Source organism: Odontomachus brunneus, unplaced genomic scaffold, assembly GCF_010583005.1.
Source record: "Odontomachus brunneus isolate Ranch 3 - 2012 unplaced genomic scaffold, Obru_v1 Obru_scaffold_011, whole genome shotgun sequence".
Taxonomy (NCBI): domain Eukaryota; kingdom Metazoa; phylum Arthropoda; class Insecta; order Hymenoptera; family Formicidae; genus Odontomachus; species Odontomachus brunneus.
In genome coordinates, this window is record NW_022639461.1 from 2,318,744 (window position 1) to 2,335,630 (window position 16,887).

At 45.5% G+C, this 16,887-nt stretch overlaps 1 protein-coding gene across 8 annotated transcripts in view; it reads right to left on the minus strand.

Annotated features, from left to right (window-relative positions):
* Nucleotides 1–16,887, minus strand: part of LOC116840654 (AF4/FMR2 family member 4-like) — a 303,805-nt gene that overhangs the window by 183,676 nt on the left and 103,242 nt on the right. Inside the window, exon 1 of one of the 8 annotated variants that reach the window (XM_032807620.1) lies at nt 11,075–12,235. The exons of 6 other annotated variants lie outside the window; for them this stretch is intronic. Coding sequence is in view for 1 of the 2 variants with exons in the window: in XM_032807619.1 (XP_032663510.1) it covers nt 3,068–3,096 (29 nt within the window). In the remaining variant the exon portion in view is untranslated. Of the gene's footprint in view, nt 1–3,067; nt 5,752–11,074; nt 12,236–16,887 lie in introns of those variants that run through there. One more of the 8 variants, XM_032807619.1, reaches the window with a different exon arrangement.

A 16,887-nucleotide genomic window follows, 5' to 3' on the forward strand; every position in this document is an offset into this window, starting at 1 on the left:
CTCTCTCTCTCTCTCGCGGGCGCGCGCGTGTGTGTTGCCACATGAATATCCGCAATGTAAATGTCGGTAAAACGTTTCTGCAAATCGGGATATTGTTGAGCAGCGAGGAACCCGAACCTCGCGCGTACTTTCGAGCAACCCACGCTGAAACGATTATCTTTGCATTTGAAACTAAACTATTCCGTACGTACGAATTTGCTTGGCGTTGCGTGTCGTTTACTTGTGCCAAGTATACACGGAAAAATATTGTAGTAAAAATTACAATATAGTTTTAGTACTTCTCGGGAATAGATTGGCACTATGATGAAAATATGATGATAGACTAGATAAATTTTCTAACTCATAGTTAATTCGGTACTGCTGAATTATTTACTGAAATACAGAATCGGGTTTATGATCCAGCCGTTGTCTAGCTGAATCACATGTGAAATATGACAGAGTAGACGACGCTGTCTATTCCAAAATACATAATCCAGCTGCTATATCACTACGCTGATATTTTAAGATTAGGTAGCAACTAAAAATTGATGTTACGTCAATTTCATGAAGATGTCCAGAAAAGCAGAATTGAGCGTTACATTACTGGTTAACAAGTACTTGTGGTTTTTCCTCTCATAACTGTAATCTCGTTGGCTTAAACGTCAGCTAATTTATCTAGCCACTAGGAGAAGTAAGCGCTACATTACTAGCGCAGTAATGTTAGACACAAATTTATTATCTCGCCCCGTCGACACACACACACACACACACACGTAAATACGCCGACGAGGTTCAATTTCTACCAGAGTCCCTTTTAACGTGCATCGGAGATACTATGTTTTCTCGACGAGTGATTTTTACGGCGCGTGTACCTTTCGGGTATTAAGGTCACGGTGGAGAGACCCGAAATAACTCGGACTAAGCGCGCCTTCGTAGGTAGCGCGGCACGAGAGTACCGTGGCGCGAGTCGGGATGACGCGTCGCGCCATCGGAAATGAATTCAATCTCGTCACGACGTGGATATTACGCGTCGACATACAGATTGTCGGCGCTCTCTCGCTCCTCGACACCGTTACGTGGCGCGCAGCACGGCGAAGGGAACGGCGGCGGGTGTCGATATTAGTCGGCGGATTAGCGAAATCATCTTCCCGTTGAATCACAATCGGCGCGCTCCCGATGATGACTCGACTCCATTGACACTGACACACTGACATCGTTTTGCACGCAGGCAAGACGCCGCGCGACCTTCGAAAGCGGCGCGAGTTTCGTAGTGTCGCTAATCTCCTTGAATGTTACTTATTCAGGCGATTTAAATCCCGCTCGTCGTCATCGCGAGCCCGAGATGGAGAGAGCTGTTCGTCTTGGAATTAAAGGCCACCACGCAAACGCGCGAGAAAGAGAGAAAGAGAGGGGGAGAGAGAGTTTCACGAACGCGTCTTCTGGGAATCCGTCCCGGCGCTCGCTCAAATACACGGATTTTCGCAAGAAGCCAATTGCACTCGCTTAATGCCAAGATCGGTCGCAATCGAGGATCGCACGTGGAAGTAATCCGAGCGTTTCCACGATTCGTGCATGCGAGTGTGTGTGCGTACATGCGTGCGTACGTGCATGCATGCGTGCGTGCGTGCATGCGTGCGTCTCGCACGCATCCTCCTCGCCGCGGCATTCGCGATAACGATAAACGCCCGGAATCGTCGAGACTTTTCTCACCACCGAGTTCCATTATTCATAAGAATTTTATTCCGGAAATTCGGAAAATGAAGTTTCGCTTCGCACGGACTTTTTCACACACACACATATACGCACGCACACGCACATGCACACACACTCTCGTGTGTAAAAGGACTACGTTCGAGCAGTGTAATAGAACGAGAAATAGGACGGTAATGTTATACAAGGTGTCTGACGCAAACAGAGAGAACGATTTGGTTAAATCAAATAAACGCTTCTTTGGAAGTCCAAACGAATTTTTCGATTGATTGAAACTCGATTGATTGAAATTCGATTGAAACAAAATTTTGTTTGAGGCAACAAAAATATTTATTTGCGGCTTAGTTCCAAAGAAATATTTTTGTTGTATCAACCAAATAATTCGTTTGGACTATTCCAAAGAAACATTTATTTGAATCAATAAAGTTCTCTCTGCGTAGTATATATATCTTATGTAAAACACCGATCGCGCACAGGTAAATATAACGCTCCAAAATTTCGCTCCTGACAAAATGGCCCGACCGAAAAGGTCGAGGCGATAGGAGATTAACATCGCAGGTCGACTCAGAATTTTGGTCCCACGACGCTCGAGAGCGGTCACATGACGTCGAAATTTCGGTCACAAAGTTCATGGACGAAGAGTGGTTCTTTTAACGGCAGGGGATTTCGATTTTCTTCATGCCGGTTGGCATTGAACGCATCCAGCGACGGCGGCGACGACGGCGCCAAAGAGCGCGTTTAGTTACGGCCGCATCACCTCGGCGAAATTAAAGTCCGTACGTCCAGTTACGGCTTATTCACTGTCGACAGGATCGTTACATAACGGCCCGCCGTCGGTAGAACACGCAGAAACAGCCGAGCTCAGAATAAAATGCGTAAAAATGCTCATCGCCGGCGAGAGGCGACGCATGCTTGTCGCGCGAAAATGTTGGCTGTAAAAAACTTTATTTCCGGGCTTATACCCGAGTCGAAATTTTGGCACTATGTTAAACATTGAATTCTACACTAAAAGCTAAGTTAGCAAAATTTAAGGTTAGAGAGGTTTAATTTCAACGATACAATTTACTCCAAATTTAATGATGTCCGAAATTTCTCTTTTTACTTTCTTTAGCGTCAAAGTAAGTTGACTGGAATAGTGAGGCTAAAAATAGAATAAAAATTTTTCGACTCGGGTAAAATGCGTAGAGATGTAAATTATAAAAAAAAAAGAAAAAAGTCATGTTTGTCGTACCGAGCAGAAAACTTCGATGCGATTGCATGTTATGAGAAATAAATTCTGTGAGAATCCCGTCGCAAAGAGCGATCTTCTAAGCCACGTTAACTCTTTTTTTTTCGCGGCTATATGCGCACTTCCAAACAAGCTTCTCGAAAGTCCTACCTGTGCTGTTTATTTGACAGCGAAAACATTTATTTCCGACAGTCACTAGCGACACATTCCTCGTTGCTGTCACGACAGCTGGGACGAATCAGTTCCTAATGGTCACCGAGAAATACATCGTGGAATTCGACATTTTTCACAACAGGTAGTAACGCGCAGGTATGTGTCCGCAGTCAATAAAAATTTATCAACTCTGTGACCCATTGTGTACGCCAAGAGTGTCGAGCAACTCGGAGAGCCGACCCAGGCAGAATAGTCGTCCTTTCAAAAGAACTGCACTTTCGGAAGATACACCGTGAGAAGACCCGGATTACGGAGCTCGTAAATCATCGGCGCATTCGAAATGTCGGAGATGTGCCGGCGAGGTCTGCAAAGCGTTCTGCCGAGTACACCGCTTCCGATCTTACGGGGAACCCACCGCTGTTCGCCGATTTACCGTCAACTTCGTCTCGAAATTAACACATTGTGCGTCCACTCGGCTCACAATCGGAATTGTCTCAATTCGTAACGGCGATCGCCCATAGTCGTTAGTTTTTACGTCGTCTCGCGAAGTTCTTACGCGCGTTCTGATTAAAATCCCAATTACACAATTTTGGCCTCTTGATTAATATTTACGTTTCGCTTTCTGCCGCGCGGAACGAGAGCAATGCAACAACGCCGGCTTCTAATCTTTCTAATGTTCCGAATTAATTAAATCAGATTTAATTAATTACACAAAGAGATATGTGAACACACATACACACACACACACACACACTCGCGTGCACCGAATTAATTAAGTAGACACATCCGCGTCTCCTGACGTTGACTTCGGCTGCTGTTTATCCGAGTCGCATTCCGCGCATGCATACACATGGTATGCGCAGTAATCGCGGCACACTGGCCTGATGTTTTCGACAACGAGAGTTGATGCGGCTCGCGGCGGCCATTTTTAAAAGGCAACCGCGACTGCCCCCTCTTCGACGTTAACATTCGACCTGTCTCTTTCTCTCTCTCTCTCTCTCTGTTCCATTCCTTTATCGCACTACTCCTCCTCCTTCTCCTCCTCCTCTTTTCACTTATGTAACGCAAAGTTAGCGATGACACGCGACTACGAACGGGAAGAGAAGGAGCCAGCGAGGGACGCGTTTATTATCATTTCGGTTCGCTTCTCTCGGCCAAGAGGAAAATGCGCCGCACTCCTCCGTCGAATTTGCGATATCGATAATTTGCAATTCGTCATAAAAGTTTGTGGAGAAAAATAGAATGAAAGCAGAAAAAAAGAGGAGAAAAATAGGATGAAGACAGAAGTTAACAGAAATATGTGATCGATAAAAACTACTTGCGCGAATCAATTCCCCGGGATATCGAAAATTCTTCCGAACGCGGTTTAAATTAATGATCAATTGTTTGAAAAACGAAGCAAAAAAATTCTACGACGATAAAAATGACGTGCCTCAATTTATCTTCCGTATATCAAATAATCAGAATTGAATATTAATTCGTATGTGACGTAGGTGAAGAAATATCATCTGACATATATATAGAAAAAAAATCGAACTTACGTCGTTCTTGCAATCTCTCGAAGGCGTTTTCCCATGAATATTATTTAATTTTCGAATCGGTTATTAGTAATCGAAGCGCGTCAAGTAATACCGACGCCACGTGCCTCGAGAAAAATGACGCTGGTGGAGATAGTGACGTCAGCATCCTCGTTCAACCAGACATAATTAATTAGCGACTATCGGCGCGCGTCTAAAAGTAACCGCGCTGAAAGAAAAAAAACAAGAAGAAGTAAACGTCTGCATCGAGCATTTCCAGCGAGAGCGCGCATTATTATTTATGAGAAATAGAAGGTAGCTAATGAGATCGCGTCGTATATAGCGCCTGGATAGTAGCGTGCAGGCTGGAAGTACGAGCGGGAAATCGTGTGGGAGGAAGCGAGAAGACAGGATGAACTAGGATAACGGATTGAGACAGAGCTTCGGGACGATAGATCGCGAAATTCTGCTGACTGAATTGCTCTCTCTCTTTATCGCGCGCGCGCGCGCTCTTTTTCTCTCTTTACGAGACAAACTCATGCGCGGCGAAAATCGACGAAATTAAAGCTCAAATATCCGAAATGTGAAACAAAAGACGAGAGAAAATTTGATCTATAATTCGATGTAACGATGGACAATCATGCGAACACCGGAAATGGACAGATAAGCATTCATGCTCTTAACATTTCATTTCTAATTACGATGCTGAACGTTGCGTTGTACAAGTCTACTGACCCGTGCCAGCCTCGAATTTGTGATGCTCAACAAAGATTTAATTTGTGGAGATTAATTCCCGAAATGTTCGATTATTTGGGAGGCACGCGCGCGAGAAAAACAGCGACCGGTGAAATTTTGACCGAGGCAAACTGGACTCGGAAAACTCGCGCGCAAGTGAAAATCTACTGGAAACTGGCCGACAAAGCCGGGAAAAACCCTTCGCAGATATCTCTCCTATTCCGTGTACTTTATTTTTGTCTTTCTTTCTTTCTTCTTCTTGATACACATACTGACACACATATATATACACACACACACACACACACACAGGCCCTCGACCTCGCGTTTCCGTGGCGTCATCGGAGAACACTCCCTCCTTCACCTGCTGTTTCCCGAGAAAAACGCGGCCGAAACGGGGGTAAGATTCATCGTTCTTGGACAACGATAAAGTCTCGAAAGAGAGAGAGAGAGAGAGAGAGAGAGAGAGAGAGAGAGAGAGAGAGAGAGAGAGAGAGAATCCAGGACGCGCGCGTGCGCTCGCGGCCGGTTCGTAAAATAACGAGATTTATTTTATGGACAGAGATGGATCGACCGTAAAACGTCGCCTGGAACGACGCTGCGACGTTTTTCTGCTTCTTGCGACGCGTGGCACAAAGCGGCGCCCGACGTTCCCGGCGTTTCCCTCAAAGCGACGCGATTTTCCGGTTTACGACGTGGCCGTCCCTACCTTACGCAGCTCTTTTTCCAACCCTTCATTCGCGTCGGCCGATTATATTTTAAATTAGGCAATCTCTAGTCAATTTCTTTTGCGGTATTTTCGTCGCAGAGACAGACCTTTCTGTTTCTCCAACTTCACTTTATTATCCTCAGTCCCGTTAGCAAGGAAAAGGGCTTCTTTGGACACTCGTAAGACAACTGCGAAATTGTCCGACCGAAAGGACGCGAGTGAAACGTCGCTCTCGAAGCACGACTCCAAACAGAGAAGTGTAAATTTGATAGCAACTTTACCAAGTCGATTTATAAAGGTTACGGCCCCTCTATAAATGGCTCGTGCGACACTCATATTTATCACGCAGAAAGGAGTGACAACATGGAAGAAACAACGAATAGAACGGTCAAAATTTGCTCAAAACAATCTATATATAAAATAGAATGTCTGTATGTATGTTCTTTATGAACTCCTAAACCCTTTGACCAATCTGGAGCAAGCAATTTTGCATGGTTACTCTCTAGGACCCTGTGGAAAATATGGGTTACTGTAAAGCTTGGACATCCCACCCCCTCTCTCTGATTTCACTCCCTTGACACTTTGTGATAACCCGGGGGCAACACCGGATAGTTTAACCCTTCCAGCGCGCACATCTGGCGGAAAACACCAAGAGTACACAGGTGCAAATTCGCACTAACGACTTTTGCTGACTTATAATCCGACTACGAATTGACCAATTTAAATATTTTATTTGTAAAAATTTTTAATTTTTAATTTTTAATTTCTAACATAAGAAAAGAAGAGATTGGAAATGCGCCAATAATGATGTAAAAACCGATAAGAAAGTAATAAAAGAGAGAAGAATTGATTTACATTCCACTGTATTCCGAAAGAATCATTTTTTGAAGTGCAAATTTGCAGAGTTAAGGTAATATATCATAAAATGTAACATGAAAAGCTGAGTGCAACTTTTAGTAAATTTGTAATATGAAAACCTGAATGTAACTTTTAGTGAATTTGTAACTGCATGGACACAGCAACAAATTTACGTTATCTTGCATAGTGTAAATTTGACGATTAATTTAATATAGAGTGTATCTATATATATAAATGTAATTTAACAAATTCTAGAGTTTCCATCAAATCAATAGTCTCACGTCGTGATAATCACGTCATAATCTCTATTTGGGGACCTATGTTATTTTTTTGTTTTGATTCTTATGACGCATAGCACAAAGGGACGCCCAAAGTTGTCCATCGCTTTTCTCGAAATGTTTATTCCAGTTTACATACATACATCACCGTTCCTATAACGGTACTCCTTTATTGGTTTGGGATATTGTATTTAACGTTTGTCACGTTTTTACTGGACTTTCGAACCTTTCTGTTTTTTCAGTTTACACATCATTATCCCTCAATCTGTTAACAGATAAGAGGTTTCACTGTGATATCTGTAAGATAACATTGTGCAACCAAAGGAACCAAAAAAATAAACTTACAAAAAATATCTATACTGACTCACGAAGTGTTTCTTTTTACTTTCCTTTTTACCTTTTATGCCTTTTTTTACCTTTTTTTTTCCCGACAAATCCGCATTCCGACCTTGTATCGAGAGACAATGCGATACAAATGTTCGTTACAAAGAGTCGGACTTTTGTAAACTGGCTCGTAAATCACATTCCTCTTTAATTAAAATCGCCGATGAGCTTCGTCTCTTGCTCGATGCGTTAACAAAACAAAATGAAGAAGCATAAAAAATGAAGAATAGCTAGCTCAAAAGTAAGAGAACTTCTCGTTCTTCTGCGAAACAGAACAAAAGTCCGCCTTACCTTCGAAAGTTAGATACCTAATGTTGCAATTCTAAACAGAAAAAATTCTTACAAATTTTATGAAAACAAGTTAAAAGATTTAGACGCATAAGCACATCCATAACATGTTATGTTACATTAAGTACTGATTATACAATGGCCTGGTTTACATCGTGCACTTGATATGCGTATTAAATAGTAACTTTCTATTAGATAATCTTAATATTGACAATGCATATCAATGGTGACGCGTTAAAATAATACAATACGTTTTCTTGATGAGTATTATACCAGCTTAATATACTGTTATTTATATATATCGTCGATATTAAGATTATCTAATAGAAAGTTACTATTTAATACGCGTATCATCGTGCACGATGTAAACCAAGATATTGGTTATACCTGTACGTAAACAAACTTAAGTCGACGCACAAAGAAATCCGTAAACTTAACACATTACGGATGTGCTTGTGCGGAGGCACTTACAATTCTATTTAGACTTGTAATGTGAAAGTAAATTTACAATTTACAAAAATTAACAAAAATTTACAAAAGGATCCGAGTGAAAGAATCTCAAGGTCTGCGCAAATAGTCGAACATGTGCTGAAGATTCTTTTAGAACCCAGCACGCATTTCTCGTGGTGAAATGCGAGAACGGGGCCGTGTTTTCCTGAACGATGTCGGCGTTATCGCTCGACGACGAGCGATAACACACCGGCGAGAAAATTGTTTCCCGCCACTTCCCTGCAACGCGCCCACGGATTTCCCAGCGGAGCAAGCAACGCGAATCGGCGATATGAATCATGAGGTCTTCGGCAGATGCCTGACCTCTCGCCGAAAGACGAATCACGGGATCAGCGCGCATTGTTTCGAGTACACTATTTCGGGGACCGTTTTCGCCGTGAATTATGTGACGAGTCAAAGACGTCGGCGAAGAATGCCGCGAGACTTTTGCACGTTATATCGAGGCTGTGGCGAAATTCGCCTATTCCAAACGAGCGAAGCGAGAGCGTAACGAGAGCAGCGGATTCTGGACGCGCGCGCGCGCGCGGCGAACGCCAGAAATATGCCTCTGACTGTCAGACCGAAACAAACAACGCACAACGTTCGTGTAAGAAGAATGATATCTACAAACTAACACGTCCTATGCCGGACCGATTTTCGGTGATTTATCGTTCACGCCACGTGGGTCGTACGCGAAAGTAACAGTTTTGCTCAAGATATATGTCTTATAATATTTGTAAGATTGTAAAAAGCATAATTATGAATAAAAAAGGTGTAGAGTTATAATGCACTACAGAACAGAACGAAAATGGTTTATTTTAACAAATTATTGTCGCAATGCGTGGTTTACTACGTTCACTGCTGTGCGGATCGTATGCGCCACGTAACATTTTTTAACGGTGTTAGTATTAATTTTAAATAAAATATTTTGTTATAAATATTGTTAATATTATTGCTTATATTAAACATTTTTTATATCGCAAAGGCACATTGCGATGTTTTTGCTTAAAACACAAATGCGGCTTGTCAAAACAATCATCATAGAATTTCAATGCTTTTATAGTACGATTTCTTGCTGATTGCGCGTACCAAACTTTTTAATAATTATTTCATAAAAAAAGAGAAAGAGAGAACTAATGGCCGCGTAAATTGTAAACGACCTACCGCAGTATACATGATATTTGAATATCAATGCATGATTCTATACAAAATATTTTGTGAAAAATTCCCATTTAACGGCGAAAATTTCAAACGGCTTGAATAGAAAGTTCAGAGTGGATCGCATACGACCGCACGCATCATGAAACGTTTCAAGAGGCAACCATTTTTCTCACATGTGAACTGAATTCGCCAAACTTGTAAATTTCAATTGCAAGATAGATAACGGAATATTTACACTGAGATACGAAGCGGCAGAGATGTCCAAGGCCGATACGCGCGACATAACGAAGCGCCTTTAATGCCGCGACAACTCACCGTGAAGTCAACTCGGCGCGGCGCGCGTACGACTCTCGAAAACCGTACGCGCTGGCAAGCCAGGCGATTATCGCGAAAACGGGTTGCGCAATTCCGAAGCGAGAAGCGCGCTAACGTGAGAGAGCCAAGCCGAGGTAGAGACAGAGAGAGAGATACAGAGAGAGAGAGAGAGCTCGCGATGATAATTGGAGAGCCGTATGATAATTGGTGGCCGTCGCGCGACCAGATCATCGCAACTGTGTTTTTCGTCGCGCTGAGGACAAGAACTCGTCGTCGTCATCGTCATCGTCGTCGTCGTTGTCGTCGTCGTCGTCAGGATACCTCTGGTCTTGCGATGGCTGGGTGTCCACGTGTGCTTATCGACCAATCGCTCTCTTGCCGGACTCGCTCTCGTCAAAAGCGCAAATTGCGACACTCGGCCCTGACTTTTCAAGCCTGATCGATCATTTCTCGAGACAATGTTCAACACGTGCGGATGACGACTGCGCCGTTTGACGCCCGTTGTCCTGAGATACAATACCCTGATCACCGCGGCTGACGCGCTGATAATTTCGATCTCCGGGCCGTTAGACGCCAAGATGGGCAACGTAGGTGCATTCGCTGTGGAGCGAGCGGAAAAGCTGGCGATAATACCGCCACGAGTGCCTCCGCGCGATAACGCATTACGCATTAGCTAAATTTAATCGGTGCGACGCTCGCTCCGCGTCGCGAACGGCGCGCGCTCCCTCCGTGATGCGCCGCGCGTCACGTACCAACTTGCCGCGCAATTCTTCGCCGATCACGCGTTATTCCGCGATTGACGCATTAATGGAAGACCGATCGGCGGGCGTGCGCATTTTTTGCCAACACACCTGAAGCCCGGGCATGTTCTCGTGAATCCCACGCGGTGCCACTATACCGCGGCGATGATCATTCGGTGATCAAATCGATCGCGCGATGTTTTTCAAAAGCATTCCGTGCGATTTCGAATGAATGACTGTGACAAAGGAATTTCTCAATTATTCATGGGCTGTCAGTCGCACGAATCAACGTGCCTTGATGTGAAAAAAAAAAATAAATTCAGCTGTCGCGTTACTTTCCGGAGAGAAACAGCGCGAGCGAGTGAGAGACGCACCGCGATAAAGTTCCGCGCAATGTTCGCTGATTACGCGTCATTTCGCAATAAAAGCGCTGTTGTGAGAGCGAGCGAGCTGGCCAGCTAGCTAGCGATGCTAGCCAACTAGCTGACTCTCTCGCTCCTCGCCGCGGGAAGTCAAGGGGGGACACTTACCGTGCGTTCACGAGGAGCGAACGACGCCTGCTGTCGTCGCGCTGATCGAAAGTGATCTCGATGGCGGGTTATCACCGCGATCACCGGAATAATCACACTGAACACTCTCCGACAACGGCCGCTCGCTGGAAGGCACTCTCATTCTCTCGCCGAGTTCCCGTACTTATGCACTCCCGTTGAGGAAATGAGGAGGAACGAGGGGAGCGGCTAATCCCAGAAACGCGCGCTCCTACTCGTCGCACGCGACAAAATCCGAGCTCTCTTCCTCTATCTTCCCGAGAGGAGAGGAGAGGAGAGCGTCGATGGAACTCGCAGCGAGAACACTAACAAGCGGCCACTATACAAGACCACGGACACTTCGTGGAGGATACGACGATGATGATGACGCAAGCGGTAACTGCGACCAAAAGTAGACGCGGAACCGACGCGGATCGGCGCGGCCCGACGAGATGCACCAGCACTGTTTCGCGCGAGGCAACGCGACTATCTCTCTCCGCGTAGCGCGCGTGTACACATACATTCATAAATATGCACAAACTCACACTAACACACACAACAAATGACGCGCGCGCGCGCGCGGCACACTCGCGTGGACCAAACGTCACGTACACACGTCGACGGGTACGCGCGCGAAGAAAAGAATGTGCGAAAGGGAGAGAGAAAGAAATCGCGAGACACACACGAAGGTTATCGATACGAAAGGAGACGACGCGCGCGACGCAGGGCGACGCGGCGCGACGCGACGCGATGGCGATGCGATGCGACGCTGCGCTACGTGACGTGACGTGACACGACGTACGGGACGGGCGAGCCGTAGCGTGAGCGAACGTTGTGCACCAGACGATCGTCGACGAGAAACTGGCACCTTCCGGTCGAGACGGAGAGAGGGCGCGGGACGGGAGTGAGATAGAGACGCGCGCGGAGAGAGAGATATATGTATACTGTACGTACGTGCACGCGCACTCGGGCGTGTGTAGGTGCCGCGTGTGTCGGTATGAGAGAGTAGCGCGTGTCGACCGTCGTCTGAGCGCGCATAGGGAGAGTGCGGGACTGAGAGCGAACGAGGAAGAGCGAAGAGTGGGAAAGAGGCAGAAGGGAGGGGGCAGGGGAAAATCCACGACCTAGCGACCACCGTCACAGGGACGGCCAACTACTACACTACTACCACCACTACTCTACTAGTACTACCACTACCTACTGCACTACTCCTGCGCTCTCTGTCTTTTAACAGAACGAACGAGCGAAAGAGAGAAAGAGAGATATATATACTCGTACACATTGCGAGAGCACGAGGAGAGGAGAAAAAGGCGCGCGCGCGCGCGAGCGAATAAGCGAGCGAGGAGCGCGTGTGCGCGCACGTGTCGGTATGCGGCCGGTGTTTTTCGTGTGCGTGCCTGCGTGCGTGCGCGAAGAACACAGGCGGGACAGAGAGAAAGAGAGAGAGAGGAGCGGGAAGGGGTGAGGAGAGCGCGACGGGAAGATTGAAATGAGAGAAACAGCGAGAGAGAAAAAGAGGGCCACAGAGCGGGAGGAAGGAAGACGGGAAGAGCAGATAGAGAGAGCGAGAGGGTGAGAGCGAGACGGAGGAGTGGGAGATTATCAAAATGGCCGCGCGCGCAACCTACTCCACGTCCTCCTACTCCTCCGCACCTCCGACCACCTCCACCGCCTCTATATTCCTACGCCGCTATTCCTCCACCTCGTTCGAGCCGCGCCGCGTGGAAACCGCCAGGCGCAATGCCGCCCGATATAATGGTAGTGGACTACCGTGACAGTCTCGCCGATCTCGGTAGTGCTGGTGGTGGTGGTATTGGTGGTTGTGGTGGTGTGGCTCGTGCTGGATGCGGTGTAATGTATATAGGCGCGGGGTAAGCGAGCGCAGAGGCCTGTCCTCGTCGTCGTCGTCGTCGTCGTCGTCGTCGTCGTCGTCGTCGTCGGCGCGCGCGAATTCGGCAGAGGGTGAAAGAAAATCTTGGCGTTGCACTCAATGGGATACCGAGATTCTCTTTGCGCCCGAGTCGCCGGGATAAATCAAAATAAGGCACGCACGAACTCACGTGCGCGCGCGCATGCACACACGGGGTGATAACGGGGAATCGATGAGAGATAATCGTGGCAAGACGCGAGTTACGTGCAAATGAAATTAAGGTCGATTACGTAATCACACATCGACGGATAATACCGGATAATACGTTTCAACGGATAATGGCAATATTATCGCGAGTAACATAAATTCATTAACAATTAATAGTTAATAGAAATGTAAATCAATTTTATCAACGGCGCGCGGCAAACTGAAAAAGCTTCATTAGCGATGATCCGCTTCATTCCGCATTCACGGCAAAGCGCATGCTGTTATGTAAATAATTAAAAGCGGATAGCTCACTGTTTAGCCGTAACGATTAATCGTCGTTTATGAGTAATAAGCGCGGCGGCAATTTGTTTTCGGATATTACGCGAACGACAAGATACCCGCTGCATTATGCACGGCCGTTTCGCGTGCGCGACTCGTAATTAACGATAATTAACATGTCGCGCTTAATGTAACGCAAACGCGAAATAATTCAACGGAGGCGCGAAAAATCGGTCGGCGACGATTAATCCGTCCCCTCCTCTTCTCTTCCCTCCCCCTTCCCCTCCCTTATCCTCTATCTCTCTCAGGAGAAACTCTAATTGCTGATTTCACCGTGCGAGTAACTGTGTATACATGCGCATGTGCGCGCGCGCGCGCGTGTATTCGCACCATACGTGTGTATGTATCTTCACAGATGGAAAAGCTTTCCAGCGAGAACCTTCCAGTGCTATCCACGAGGGGAAGGATGCGCGCGCGTTTCGCCCGCAAATGACTTCGATTTAAAGTTGCCGGCGATGTAGCAGCAGCAGCCACCCCCCAACTTCCTAGCCTCACCTCCCTCGTCGTCTCCCCCCTTCTCCCTCATCCCCCCGGCTAGGAGTGCATAATATCGCGTTAAACTCGCTTTGAAATTCGAGGCGTACCCGCCGCGCCTCCACCTACGACTAATTCCCGGACAAAGCGCTTTACACGAAAACAGAGTCGGTGCAGCGCAACGCGAGAAGCCGGCGTCTGTCGGTTTCGGCGCGGTTGTGACTGCGAAAACCGTCTTGCATATAATGCACAGGATCGATACGCGCGGCCTCGCGCGGCGAGTGCAAAAATAATGCGCCCGTCGCGGCGTAGCAGGGGCGTCGGGGATCGGAGAATTGAAACGCGCGCGTGAAAAGCTCGCCGTCTGTATCCTTACAAAAAAATAAGAGAGAGAGAGAGAGAGGAAAAAGAAAAGCAAGTTCCGCATATCCGGGCACGCGGGACTTTTCGTATTCATTTAAAGAAGGTGAATTAAAATCGAATGTAAAGCGGGAAGTAACGTTAGCGTCCAGCTCCAAGCGCACGACACACGTGCGAAAGCCGATATCGCCGAGAGCTTTTCCGCGACGCCCCACTTTGAAAAGCGCAACTCTAGACGTGGCGAATAAACCTTCGATTGAATTCAAGCGCGCGCAAAAACGAGTTCTCCAGTAACCGCCGATTCTCCCTCGGACCGATCGCGGGTCGCGTGACTGTCGACAGTACTGTCAGTCTCATCCCCTCCCCCACTCTCTCTCTTTCTCTACTCTATGTGACACGCATGTAATCACTAACACGTTATTATCACTAACACTGTAACAACACTCACCACAAAGATGATTCTCTTGACTATAAATCTTGACTAAATAATTCTCACAATTTGTAATTATAGACACTAAACACTTTTTCTCGATGGAGAGACAACACTATGTGTGTGTGTGTGTGTGTGTTCGCATTCTTATATTATAATTAATATTTTTACAATTGACTTCAGTTTCCTCTCGTCTTTTTCTTTAGTTAACAAATTTGTTTATTTTCTCTTTCTCTATATCATCTTACTCTTCTACGATATAATGTATACACATGTGTCAAAATTGTTTCTAATTAAAAAATTTTTTATTTTGTCGAAGACAACTACTGCTATATAAATTGGAAAGGTTAAAGACACCTAAATACAAATTGTTTATTTAAAAAAATTTTTTTGAATTTTTCTATTATTAATTATTGTTACCCTATGAATTTTTCGCATTGTTATATCTTTCCATAAGCTGTTTTTTGTTCTACTTAGTCGTTCTTAGATAGCTCGCCCTGGAACGTGAACGCCATTGCGTGTATCTATCTCTCCCTCTTTTTGTGATGTCGAGTCTCCAATCGTGCGGCAGACACTTTATCGCGCGACACAATCATCACAAAGGAGCACCGGCGCCGATGGTTCACGGGTGAAGTCGTTACTCCGAGCGGTGAAAATCGTTCGGTCGGAGTAACGCGTCGCCCGTCGGTAGCGTGCGAAACCAAACGCCATCAAGTCGTCGTCGTCGTCGTCTGTCAATCACTTTGCTAAATTGACGCGCCCGGGAAATCCCGACGGTTCTCCGCCATTCAGCCCGATCTCGCGCTGACAATCGCGCCGAGGCCGGTGACTGACTTGTGCCGTGACCTACGCCACGGCTTTCGCCGTTGCGTGGCCCGTCGAAGGGGCGAACGCGGGAAGAGCAGCGCGATTCGAGGGAGAGAAAAGGACTGCCGAATGTGTTTGCCTTCGACTGGCGCGCCTATCGCGTCGCGTCTATCATTCATTGCAGTATGGCGTTGCGATTTTTGGGAAGCCCGAAGTCACACAGAGAAAACTATCATTCCGCCGCTGGGAAAAGCGATCACTCACAATGAACACTACCGACATGACCAGACCGATCTTGATTCGCTCCTCTATCCTATTCCCTTTAGTCTTTTATAAGAAAGAAATGTGATAATATTCATTTTTTTGTATGGGCTTTCAGTTTGCTAAAGTTAGAAAAAACGCTCTTTTATAAAAGTCTCATCAAGTAGATTCGCCTTCTCGTGGTACACCCTACAAAATGATTTATCGATATATATTTACATACATATATATAAATAATTGATTTATGACATCCTTTATCGCGCGAACTGTAAACCACAGATATATAAAAATATGTGTATCCTGTATCTACTCGACGAGATCTTTTATTTGAGCTATTGCTTAATACAGATTATAAGGAAACGTTTTCCTAACTTTGGCGCCTCTGGTAGACAAAATAAAGCCCATACAGAAAAATAAATCGCCAAGTTTTTCCTTGTAAAAAACTGAAAGAATAGAATAAGTGCAAATCAAAATCGCTCTGTCATCGATCATGTCGGTAGTGTGCATTGTCAGTTTAGTCTCCTTCTTTTATATATAAGCAATAGTTGTCTTCAACAAAGAATATTTTCATGATGATAGTCCGAAAATATATTCTCTCATAACAAGTTTCAGATAACTTCATTTACGATGTACTCGAAAGAAGAATTTATTCTCTTTACGAGAATATCATAAAATTTTATCGGAGGAACAGAGGAGTTAAACTCTATATGCAGTAAGCAAACTGAGTTTTTGGTTTAATTTAAATTCTTAATTGGAATGCTAAATCTATTCTGGGAGTCAGAATGTACTTTAAACAAATTTGATGCTCATAATGAGCTTATGATAGACTTGCGGATATATAAGTTTATAAAATACTTGAAACGAGTGACGTTTACATGCAATTCTGTGTGTATTTTTCTGTGTGTTCTGTGTCTAATGTGTCGGCCAATGACGGTGGCAGTAGTATTTGGTGTGCATAAATATGAATTATTTAAATGTCGAAAGAAAAATGGCTTGGTGAATTTATTCACGATATGGTTAATCTAATTTTTTATGCTGACCTAGCAGCAACGACAAAAGTTTCCTGGC